The sequence below is a fragment of the Eurypyga helias genome, unplaced genomic scaffold (genome assembly GCF_000690775.1).
Source record: "Eurypyga helias isolate BGI_N326 unplaced genomic scaffold, ASM69077v1 Scaffold45931, whole genome shotgun sequence".
Classification (NCBI taxonomy): domain Eukaryota; kingdom Metazoa; phylum Chordata; class Aves; order Eurypygiformes; family Eurypygidae; genus Eurypyga; species Eurypyga helias.
The window spans coordinates 4300-17094 of record NW_010229733.1 but is presented as its reverse complement, the minus strand read 5'-3'; the positions used below and the strand labels follow the sequence as shown (position 1 = coordinate 17094).

The 12795-nt window shown below is 42.1% G+C and overlaps 1 protein-coding gene across 1 annotated transcript; it reads left to right on the top strand.

The window, feature by feature from the left end:
- Window positions 1-6956: 6956 nt before the first annotated feature.
- Window positions 6957-12585, top strand: LOC104504484 (ADP-ribosylation factor-like protein 8B-A). Its single transcript, XM_010160498.1, has 6 exons — window positions 6957-7032; window positions 7667-7740; window positions 8167-8260; window positions 8955-9022; window positions 9249-9319; window positions 10630-12585. Exons 1-6 carry the CDS (start codon window positions 6973-6975, stop codon window positions 10677-10679), a joined length of 417 nt encoding a protein of 138 aa, XP_010158800.1. The 5' UTR covers window positions 6957-6972; the 3' UTR covers window positions 10680-12585.
- The last annotated feature ends 210 nt before the right edge of the window (window positions 12586-12795 follow it).

The following is a 12795-nucleotide window of genomic DNA, read 5'->3' as shown; positions in this document are numbered from 1 at the left end:
CAGACCCAACTTAGTTTGACTAGAAGGTTTAAAAAACAACCTTAGCAGTGAAATCTAGTTATAGCTGGATACAACTAATGCAGCTTCTGCTTTGCTAAGGCTCTGTATTAGTCACTGTCTCTAATTAGATATTAAGCATAAGTTTTCCGTGTGTGTGAGTAAACTTGCTCACAAGGGAGGATATAATTTCTTCCTGGTCCTAATTTCCATAATGTAGATGGCCTATGGCTCTTATTCAGAGAAACTGCATGTCATCCCGGTATCGCATCTTGAATTGTTAGCTTCTTATCTGAGGGCTTGAAATGCCCATTATTTACTGGCGTCTGCAGTATCTTCTGTTGTTTGCATCTCTGCAGCTAGTGTCTGTTAACAGGCTTTCATCAGACTTGCTCTCGAAGCTGCAAGGCCCAGCCATGCTGGTGTGGGGAGGTAGGAGAGGAGCTCCACAGCCATGTGATGCAACTGAAACATGACTCAAGTAAACTGACTGCTTCTAGGCTGCGGGCAGTGCATGCTGGTGAATAATGGGACACTTGTTCAGTTCCTAAAACATACTTCATGGAAGAGTGCTGTTTCCTACTGTGAAGTCTTGCTTGAAGCCCAGAAGACTGATCCTTGATCCAGGTGTTTAGCACTGGAACACCAAAGTGTGATAGCCTGATTATCAGTGAGCAGGAGAGGAGAACTGCAGGGGTGGGAGGGAGTCAGACTTTGCTAATACCGTTGTCAGGTTTAAGAGCTAAACTCAACCTATTCTGTTTGTGGTGATAGGACATATATGATCCCTTTTTAGGATTTGTGTCAAAACCTGAATTTGTGTCATTTGCTTTTTAACTTTGAAATATTTGACAAGCCTTTGAATAAGGTGTTGGTTTCTAGAGAGGCAGTTTTTGAGGTGCCTCTCAACAAAAGGTTCCTTTGGCCAACTGGGAGCTGTGACTTCATTCCGTCCTCATGATTATTATGAGTGACTTAAAGAAGCCACACCAGAGAAGTGTGGAAAAAGATTGCTCTAAAGAGCTTCGCTGCTGCCTTGTGAAACACCCAGGTAGATCATAAATAGTGTTTGTTGTCACTTCATACACAGTAGTTAGGTAAGAAGGCTGATACATTAAGTGAAGTGTTTCTTAATCGCAGAAGTCTCTTGAAATGGATTGCCTCACTTCATAAAGCTAATATGAGGTGACTTGTACTCCAGGTAATACTCTGAGGTCCTGCTTGCTGTACCCCAGGTGGTCTGAAACAGGTGACTGAAATAGAAATCTACTTTTTTTCCATTGTGGTCTTAAGTTCCTGTATAACACACTTTCAGTGGTGACACCTGGAGAAAGATGCTTTCATGACTATCAGAGGCATGAAATGTCCTAAGCTCCTACATGACTGACTTCTAGCTAGAAATACACTTTTTTTAGGTCTTGATTCTCTGCTGTGTGGTAAGCAATCAGTGTTCTTTGAAATATACCATTGGAGTCAGGGTTGGGGAAATAAAAACGCATTTTCTTGTCAGATGAAGCTATTTTGTTTTCTACAGCAATTGTTCATAGAAGTGCTGTTGTAAAGCCTTGCAAAGGACTGTTAGATCACAAGAGTTGAAGTTTCTAGACCAGAGTTCAAACTTTGGAAAGTGATCACAAGTAGCTGAAACACTGAAGTACTTCAGGGAGGAAGGTGGACTACAGAAACTAGAGTTGATTTGTCCTTATATAGCAGAGTTGATTTGTCCATAACTTGCTCGTTGAGGCTGTGAATGTTGCAGAGCAGGCTTAGTATAAGGATAGCTTTATATAATACAAAAATGGCTTTTTTAACAAAGATTTCTGACAGATGTGGCGTTTTCCTTCGTGTGGAACAAAAAATTAAGTGATGAACAGTGGAACTTAAGGTAATGTGCTGGCTCAGGTGGGTTGGGAGTGACCTGGCTGGAATCAGTACTCTAATGATGTTGTTTCCTTACTTGGCTAAGCTTGTTTGTGATCTCTTGTAGCTGGATGAGAATTATTATGAGCAAAGATAAAAGTCTTTGTGTAGCAACAAAGCCTATATGAAGAAATTTCTCCTATAACAGTTATGAATCATGATAGCTTTCTGAAATGCAAGCTAAAGGCTACCCTGACCTTCTTTGTTGATGTAAAGCATCTCCTTATGCAGGCTGTGGAATCGAAATCTCATAGCTGTGAATTGGTGGTTGAGGACCATGTGGATGGGCCATGGTAGGCCAGTGCCAGCAGGAAAGCTACTACTTTAGCTGGAAAGAAAGAAGAGGGAGCACTGGTTCTACTGCTGCAGTTTGAGTTCTGCCTTTAGTGCTTCCTTTACTGTATTGAAATTAATTTTGAAGGAAGGAAGATAGAGGAAGCAGGAATCCAGCCTTATGCTCCATGCTCCATTACTTGATCAAGCTGCTTAGGGCTTGGTGCTGCCGGTCCGATAGGTATAACTCCATTGAAGTTGGCAGTCCTCTGGCTGTGGCTTATGGCTACAGAGAGGCAGATGAAGTAGCCAGAGCATGGTCTGGTTTGCCTTTTTTTTTTTTTTTGTCTCTCCAGACAACTGGAAATGCTAGGTTTAGTAAGCAGCTTCTTTCAGTATTAACTGAGTATTAAAGAAGACTAAACTTGCATCCTTTGTACACTTGTGGAATGTTAGGTGATGGTAAGTTAAATGCTTGTCTGAAGTCCTCCCATCCTACCCTTCTGAGAAATGTGTCTGGGATGCTGCCGGCTCCTTCCTGGGGCAAGACTTCTGTGGGTGCTGGAGAACAGAGCTGTCCCTGGCCTGTTGGTGGGCTGATTACAAGGGCGCAGACCCAGCAAGGCCACCTGCCAGGGTGCAGGTAAAAAGCAGTACTCATGAATGCGGCTGTGCTTCGGTGACTAGGGCGGTGTTTTGGAGCACACACTGAAGCTGGTGGCTGGGCTTGGATCTGGTGGTGAGATGGAGAGTGTGCACTTTGAGTGCTGCCGTCTGTGCCAGAGTTAGTGCTAATACTAGATCTGGGGTGAGCAGAACCCAAACTGGTTCATGCAGGTAGGTGTTGGCCCTGTGCTATGTTGCAGGAATACAGTGCAGGGACTTAGTCCAGCCTGGAAGCAGTTTTACTCTTGAATAACCCTTATTCAAGGTAAGCTAGTACTCAGGCAAGTAAATGTGTTCATGTTGCCCTACGATACAATCTTAACCATTTTTCTAACTTGCCAGTTTCTTAGAATAACTGTTGGCGTGGGCAAACATCATGTAAGGCTGGTCTGTTGTTGCCTGCTTAGCTAGCTCGTACTCCCCTTCAGCCTCAAGTGCTTCAGGTCTAGCGTCGGGGGTGATTTAGTGATTTTGAACATAAGACTCGTTGGACTGAGGAGGCTTTAACTGGGCAATTCCGTGTTAACTTTAGTGCCTGACTTTAAGAATCAGATGGCACTATACTTCTAGTATATTATGTGATTAGGTTCTCCAGGAGCTTGAAGTGTTAAAAAGGGAGCATCTCTTAAACCAGGAGGCTGAAAGTCTAGTCCTGCAGGTTTTTTCTGCACGTGGTCTCTGAAATTCAGGCTCTTCAGTCTCCCTCTTTCTTATCTTTCACATATGGGCAACTTTGTTTTGTGACCTTCAGCAAATAGTTGGTATTAATGCTGTATGGTCTGTATGACCTCAGAGCTAATGGCTTAATTCATAATCACTTCTAGTACATGAGGCTGATCTTCCAGGAGACCTGGAGGAAGTACAGTGTCTGCCTATTGGAATATTCACGAGTGCTATTGCCAGATTTGTAAGCAACTACTCTTGCTGTCCTTGAGTGTTTGAGCAATGATGCTGTGTATGACAACAGCCAAACGCTTTCAGATTGGGAATTGAAAATATTTCTGTGCTTGTCAAACTTGTTTTAAAGCTCTGATGCCTGTTTTAGAAGGCAAAAGCATCGTATTGTGAACACACAGTGATAGGGCTGAGTAATCTGCTTGGGGGAGGGGGCACAGCAGAGGAAGTCTGATTCGAACAGAACTGCCTACTATTAAAAGCATATTCTTGTTCTGCTGTTCAAATAGCTTTTGCATATGAATACACTAAGATGCAGCTGTATTCCTGTTTTTTTTTCTTCTGCAGCAGTAGTAAACAAAAGCCCTCTACATTTTGGGTTTAGAGAATAATTTCTAGACCAAGACAGTTGGGTGCAATAGCAGAACCTATCAAAGTTGATCACTGACTGCTAGCAAAATCTGTTGCAATAATTTAACTATTTTTTGACCTGTTTTAAAAGATAAGGTGACTGCCAGTAGCTTTCTTCAGGTACACTGGCTGAAGAGAGGAACAGCCACACTTAATCAGTGTATGGTCATTCAAATGAAGATCTAAGTTGATCAATATGCTCAAAACCTGCAGTCAGATGTGCCCCTCAAAGCTATAAAGTGCATGCCTCACCTCAGAATCCACAGCCTCCAAACTTCCTACAGAGAGAAAGGGTGTGCTTGTGTTTTGAAGCACAAAATACAAGGCAGCTCACTGAAGGCACCTGCTACCCATCCCTTCTGTTTCTGACAGTTCAGAGGGTATGTCAGGTAGTGCTGCTTTGTCTCGTCTACAGAGCAGAGTACAGAAAACTGAAACGCAAGTTGTAATGGAATGATTCTGTAGAGTAGTTTTTAAGCAAGTTAGAACAAGTTTTTATGCCACCTGGATGTAGCGTGGGTAGAATACCTGCAAAGTAGTATAAGGTGCAGCAGCTGTTCTTCAATATTAAATTAAACACATGGCAAATAAGGTGCTGGTCTCATCTGAAGGAATCTGTGTCCTAAAAGAGCAGTGAGGGAGCATAAACTATTGATAGGAATGAGTAAAGGATCTGGAAGTGTTGAAGTGGGAATAGCTGACAGTATGTGGGGTAATAAGTAGCACAAGAAGGTGGAGGTTCAGGGAGTGCTTGAGAGATGTTTGGTTAGATGATGTAGGTGTAGGGTGTGACGGGAGGGAGGAATGCTGTGATTTTTGGGCAACCATGGCAAGCTGACCCTTCAAAGGCAAGACTGGGAGTGCATGCTTTAGGAACGGAACTGAACTGCATCAGACATGGGAAGGGTGATTAACCATCTGCTGCTGAGCTGCACACTGGCTGAAATGGTCATTTCATACACGTGGCTTTCAGGGCGGGAGCGGGTAGCTAATGAACCGGCATTCAGGTTGTGCACTTACCTTGCTGAGTTAGCAGAAAGGTTGGAGTAGTTTCTGAAACAGGGCTGCGTGGGAGTGCTATATGCAATATAGCTTAACTGTGTAGCTTAAACAGTTGAAACTTCTTTGAAATGTGAATGCAAAACAGCTGCCTAATGAGGTTCCAGCTGTCCATTTACCAGAGCATCACTGTCTTCACCGTTACATTGCTTGGGTTCAAGGCCTTAGTTATTTTTTTCACTCCTTTTAAAAGACTGCCAGGCTGTATAGCCATGTGTCTGGGAAGTAGTTCTTGAATGTGAAAAATCACCACTCGTTAAGGGGACTGCTGGCTTCAAGTCCAAGCTCTGGAAGTGTTTCTGTTTTGGAGGTCAACAGTGAGATCAACATGCCATTTAACTGAAGGACTTGGCCAAATAAGCCCAAATGTGACTGCTATCATCGTTGTTTTCAGTTGACTTCTAATGGTGATCAGCATTATACTGAAGTCTGTGTATTGTGTGAAGCTTCCAGTTTTGGTTTGCTAGTGAAAGATCACAGGGTTTTGGAGGTATGCGGGGTGGGTGAGATGAGGGGGGAACAAGCTGAAGAAAGTGTGGGCTTCTAGGCTAAGAATTGGATGACAAAGCATTGTTATTACAAGCTGATCATCTTACGGTTGCAAACTCTGAAGAGCGTGTACTCAAAGCATGGCCAGTCAGACTTAATTATGGCTTCTAGGTTGTGAGCAGTTGGTCCCTAACTCTACAGGCTGATGTGATGCCTGCTTCATAGATCCTAAAGGGCTTCTAACTCAGGCTAGCTTCTCGGTGCAACATCAAGGGAGAGGAGCAGTTTCTGCTGCTGTGATATCGAACCCTAATTAATCAGCTGAATGCATTTGAGTTGACCTTTTTTCCAGATCCAGTCAACTGTCTGGTTCTGTTACACAGAGTGGATGTAGGGACGTACATAAAGCTCACTGTGGCTGAGATTCACCTTCTGCCAAATAGCCGAGGGAGCATGGGAGGAATCTGTGCTGCTGTTGATAACATTTGTTATGGCTCCTGGGTTAGCTGCAGGAGATAGCTGTGAACTTGGCTCTCAGGCTGTTACAGGTAAGAATGTAACACAGTAAAACATCTGCCCCTACACAACCTCTCTAATACAACACTGTTTTGCAGCAGTTATGTCAGAGCTTAAAGTGATGCTGAACTTCTGGGTTGAAATACTCTCCCGTTGCATTCCGCTTGCCTCTTTCACTGCTGAACTAATTGGACACTGTGTAGCCTAGCAGGAAGCAGACCTGTCAGGTCCTTCCACTTTCCAGCCTTTTAAAGTTCCTCGGGGAGTTAACCCATACCTGTGGGTTGGAGGCTTACTCCATAAGAGTAATTTATTACTGTAAATGTTGTCCATAGAGTAGCTTGCATCAGAGGGAAATCTTCTGGATATTCCTAGCTCCTAGGTAACTAGGAGATCCTGACGTACAGAACTTGGCTGCAGCAGAAATAGGTGAATGACTCTTTTCCTATACTTGCCCTGGCTGTCCATCTGTTAAGTTACGCAAAGCACTTCTCGACAAGAAATTTTGCTCCCCTGACTGCCCCAAGGCTTGAAAAATTATTTAAGTGCTTGTAAGAAATAACCTGACTGACTTCAAACGAGCTTCAGTACACATGTATGTATCGATGACTTCCTGGCTATAAAGCCTTCAATTGGATGACAAATGGTTAGAAAAAGCTTATGATATTTTACTAAGTAAACTAGCTACATCAGATAAGCACTAAATTTAACTTTCCTTTTTTCCAGTCAGGTCAGTTCAGTGAAGATATGATTCCTACTGTGGGCTTCAACATGAGAAAAGTTACAAAGGGTAATGTTACAATAAAGGTACGTTGCCATCGTTGGCTGACTCTTCTTAAACTTGTGCAAGGTTGTCTTCAGCTTCTAGTGTAAAATATATATGCTTGCTCTGTTTTGCTCCCACCATTGGGATAAATATAGGAAACTGAAGAGGCTCAGCTAAATCTGTCCAATAGCTTAAGAATACACTTAGGTTTGTTTATGGGTTTCTTAAATGAGAATCTGTGTGTGATTTCCAGCTTCATGAACTGGTTAAAGCGATGTTGTGAAAATGCTGTCTGGCTTTATTCTGCGTTAATTTTCACAGTTTGGGGCCCAGGGATCCACCTCTTCTGCTCATTAATATCGCTCAAGGGAAGGCTGACATGCAAAGCAAAGCTTTACGTCAATATATCTTATTTTATTATATTCCACAATGTGAAAACGTAGCACACAGGTGTGTTCTTACATCTGGTGTAAGATGCTCTAGTTTGCGTCTTACGTATTGGGCCTGCAAGCTTTAAGCAGCTGTACCAGGGGTTGTTTCTGCTCTGATGTGTAAGAGGTCCTGCAGCTGGCCTAAGGAGGAAAGACAGGAAATCAAACTACATTTTTTCTCATCTTTGCGTGACATGTTTAAACCTAGTACATGGCTAAATTGTCTTTTTCCCTTTGCCTTAAGATTTGGGATATAGGAGGGCAACCACGATTCCGAAGCATGTGGGAGCGATATTGCAGAGGAGTTAATGCTATTGTGTAAGTGTTGCCTTCCTTCAGCTAGTACTTAACTTCAAATTTGCTTCTCTGTGTGTAGCCTTTCTAACAGGGCGTGCTTGCCTAGGTAGTACTCGTTTTAATTTTGAAACTGTACTGCAACCATATTGACCTTTTTTTACCCTTCAGTTCAGTCTCAAGATGGGTTATGTTCTTATCAGTGTCTGATCTGGAGTACTAACTACTTCCTGTCTGAACTGAGTGGCAGTGCTGTCTAATTGAAAGAACCTTCCCTTTACTCTGATCGTAGAGGACTTTTTTCAAAGAACCAAATTCTTTGCTTAGAAGACCCAGCTTTTTTTTTTTTTTAAAGTCTTGTTGAAGGTGCTCAAAACTGACGGTGTAAAGGAAAGTGCTGTTTCTGAAGTAGTTCAGTCTCACTGGCCTAACCTCAAATTCTCTTTAAAGCTACATGGTAGATGCTGCAGATCGTGAAAAAATTGAAGCCTCTCGAAATGAGCTGCACAATCTTCTAGATAAGCCACAGTTACAAGGAATCCCTGTAAGTAATATTGCCTTACATAGTATTAAATACGCTTGAGAAATGTGCATGATATTAGCAACTCTGACTTAAACGCTTAAGGTCTAACCTTACTGGTATAAGCGTGAATACCTGCCCCTACTGCCTTAAATTAAATTGTTTAGCTCAGTCAGTCCTTCAGTGATCTTGTTCAGTATCCCAGCAAAAAAACCCCAATCCCTGCACCACTCACTACTCCCCAAAAAAACCCACCCCAAACAAACGAGAATAGAGAACCACACCAAAAAACCCCCACCTTTGAACAGAAGTTTAGAGTATTCCACAGTACGAGTTTGTGCTCTCTTCTTGAGCCTGCTGTAGTACAGGTTAACCAGGGTGTAGTACAGAAGTGTAGAGTAAGTTTGGGGAATCTCAGCTGAAAGTCTGCTGGGGTTGTTCTCGGATTTATCAGTTGATGTGTTCTCATGCTTGCCTTTTGCACGTAACAGTTTATTTGTGCCCCTTCCTTCCCTGTCACTTGGTCAATCTTCCTTTTTGATCTGGTTTAATAATGAATGTCTCATTCCATTAGATCTAATAGCAGAGTGCAGGCTGCTTGTCAGACTCCCCTGAAGTTTACTGTTTGAGTGGGGTTTTTTGGGTGTTTTGTGGTGGGTGTGTGGGTTTTTTCTTTTTAAGAAAAGCTGCAACTGTTTCCTTCTGCTTTGGATTTCAGGTTCTAGTACTTGGAAATAAGAGAGACCTTCCTAATGCTTTGGATGAGAAACAGCTAATTGAAAAGATGTAAGTCTAACTCTTTCTAAGAAAGGCTACTTAACTCAATAAATGGGTTAGTATACGTAGGCTGGTTGGATCGAGAAGCTTGCATTTATAAGTAGAAAACCCAGCAACAGAAGGTGGCGAAAACATTGCATAGAAACAATTTATGTGAAGGGGAGTGGTTTAGATTCTCAGTATAAGAGTCCTTGTTATAATTGAAGTGTATGTTGAAATGTTCTCTCTTTCACAGGAACCTTGCTGCTATTCAGGACAGAGAAATCTGCTGCTACTCAATTTCTTGCAAAGAGAAAGATAATATAGGTAACTATTAACATAAAATGCTAAGTATTATGAAGACCTGTCAGAGGATGGATTGGGGGACTGTAACTTCTTAAAGACAAGCTTCCTGCCTTCAGGAAACTGGTGACAAGTGAAAGAACAATGTGTAAGCACAGTAGTTAAATTTGGTATAGCTCCTGATGGCAGTGAGGAAGCTTGACTGGTCTTAAAGTTGTAGGGGTTGTAGTTACCAAAACATGTGCCAGTCTCCGGTGAAATCTGCTGCCTTTCTTTAGTTTGCACCAAATAGCTGACTAGTCTCACTATTAGCTTGGCCTAAATGATTTTATACTTCTATCAGGTACTCTCAACTCTGCCTCACTACATGAGGCTAGCGAGTGCAGCCAAACATTAAATTTTTTCTGGTGCTGGCATCCATTGTTTTAGAATTTCTGGATTTCAGAAATCATGGTACTGTGTAATACCAAGTACCTGATGCTAGACTAGTATTGTAAGTAAACTGAATCTCAATGGAATGAAAACAGTACTTAGCAGCACCTGCCATCCTTCTCCCAATGCCTTCTTGTGGTGTCATGAGATGAGCACTGGTTTACTGGCAGGTTAACATGGTTTACTGGTGAGGGAAACTTCAGGCTGGTGGTCACAGGAACAAACTACAGAGGATATCAGAACTTTTTTATATTAAGGACTCAACTTTCCAGGAAAATTGAACAGCCTGCGGAACTCTTGTGGGTTCCTACCTGAGAAGCCCTTGTCACCTTGCCATCAGTTAAGATTCAAACACAGTGGGTAGGAGAAGCAGACGCTCCCTTCTGTCATATCCCCTGCAGAAGGCTCACAGCACAGCTGAGCATCGCTGTGCTATAGGGAAGGTGCTGCTGGAGGCATTGGGCTAGTATGATGCTAGTGCATTTCACTTCCTTAGGAGACCCTCTTTCGAGCATGGAGGAGCTGGATGCTCTGTACTGTAGGGCTAAACTAACTTTGCTGTCATCAGATGAGGAGAGGCAGACTGGCTAAGTAGAGCAGTGTTGATCTAAACCTAATTATGTGAGCCAAAGTGATGTCTTTTCCTAGAGGTGTAGTTGACTGAGGAACCAGGGTGTCTGGGGCAGTTACTTTAAATGTCACTTAAAGGATTCTGGGCAGTTACAGGACTAATGCGCAGACTGCAAGCATTCCAAGAAATCATTCTGTTGATCTGCTTGGACCATCTTTTAGAGAAGGGCTGGATATTCCTGTGATTCGAGGACGCTGGCATGCCAAAGTGGTGCCAGTTACACAAATAGAGGTAGACGCTTGAACAGGGAACTTCTCTTCTCTCTCTTTAGATATCACGCTTCAGTGGCTTATTCAGCATTCAAAATCTAGAAGAAGCTGAAGTCTTCCTGGAATCTCCAGTACCAGTTGGCCATAATTTCAATTGTCCACTTCCCTCCATAATGAGATATTACCCAAAAATCCTGTATCAAGAATCTGCCTTTTCATGGTTCATTTCTCATGTGCACTGCTGAAGACTTGTATTCCTATTCTGTCACAAAACAACTAGAGTTGTCATGATAAAGTCAGCACAAATATTTATTTTACAACCATGTATGGTGGGAGGGTTGTCGGGGGGGGCTTTTTAAAAAACAAATCTCTCTACCATGTTAACAATGATGGTACACTGTTCTGGTTTTTCAGGGCCAGGTTTTTATATGATTTTCAGCAAGTGTTTTATTTCTAGTGTTTAGTGGCTTGAAGATGCTGATGCTTGACAGCATTAAGATTCTGTAAGATGCCACATACAGTAGTTAGAAAACATTTAAGCGTGAGTTGTGAGATACTGATTTATCTCACAAATGCATGTGATGTGTGTATGTAAGCAGAGAATTGGAAGCTGTTTGCAGAGGGGAGCACAAGGCATAGATCAGCATCACTAATCTACAGCTGAGATCTTATCCTGACACTTGAAAAAGAAAAATCTCATGATGAATTAGGGAAGAGTTAACTGTTTAAAATCATTTTGTTGCTTCTGTTTAACATTTGTGTGGGGGATGGGAATGGACTGTTCTGTCAAGCTGTCAAAAACTGGAGTATTCCAGCATGAAAACAAATAGCTAGGAACATCAGACTTTGTTCAAATACATTTTTCTATCTACAGATACTAGTGGTCTCTATTTGAAACCAGAACACACATTCTGAGCAGCTGCATGACACTTAAATTACTGATGTTTTTGTATAGAGTCGGTTGTTGACCTGTAGCACAATATCTATGTAATTGTCTAGTGTCTCTCCTGCTCATGAAATGGCTGGGTACAGTTTCACCTGGTGCTATGGAACACCTAGGCTATTGTGACAACTCTAGACCTGCCTGCTTTCTTGATGTAACCATGTGCAAAGTCTGTAAGTTGCAAGATGAAACGTTCTACTGTGTCAAAGCACAAGAGAGCCAATGACTTGATCCTGTTTCTTGACTAGCTCCTATGGTATAGGGAAGTATATATAAACTGAAGATTGTAATGTCCTTGTAGCTTTACTTTCTCAATGACTTCAGCCTATTTAAAGGGACAGACTTACTAAGACTGGTTTGTTCATACAGTAATGTCAGTGTAGCTTCCTAGTGTATGCAGATACATGGTACACCTGCTTGTGTTGCCTCACACTGTGTGTGATTCTTCACCTAAATGTAGAGTGTGCATTATGTCAGTCTTTAGTTGGAAACACTGTTTAGCCCATATCAGTTGTGACAAGCCAGTTTTAATTTGGACTGCCATGGCCTTACTGTTCTGTACCGACTATCGCACTGTTGCACAGACACTACCTGCTGCCTGCATTCAGTCTGAACTTGCATTTTAACTTTTTGTCCCCTTTCAGTTCTCTGAAGCATGATTTCAATTAATTCATACTCTGGTGCTGTAGAGGAGAGGGTATATTAACTTGCTGCTGTAGTCCTTCACCAGGAACTGCTACAGTTACTTTATTTAGCAAACTTGCTTGTGCCTAAAATAAGGAAACTAAACTAGAATGTGTGAATCTTTGTGGGGGACCAGGTCACTGTTTAGTTAACTGGCCTATAGCTAAACTTGATGTGTTTGGTGTTTATATACTTCACTGCTTTCAGCGTTTATGGCATCCAAACACTACCAATTGTTAACTTGTGCATTACTCTCTGCATGTGAACAACTTATACAATTACCGAACTTTGTAAATACGTGAAATTTTTTATTTAGGTGGATGCGTATGTTGGTTTACTGCTCTTCAGCTTTATTCAATAAACTTATGTTTTGAGGGTTGTATTGACACTTAACTGACTTGAGTTGATGTGGCTTAACTCATGGCAATTATGGGGTGTCTGTCTCCTCTCCCACAAGATTACAGTGGGGGAAGAAATCTTGATAAATACCTGAGCTGCTTTATGTTCTGTGGCTCAACTGCTTCAGTGAAATGCCTGTAAAACTACCTTTCAGGCCTGGGGCTTTCTCTGCATACATTAGCAAGCTTAGCTAGTCAGTCTC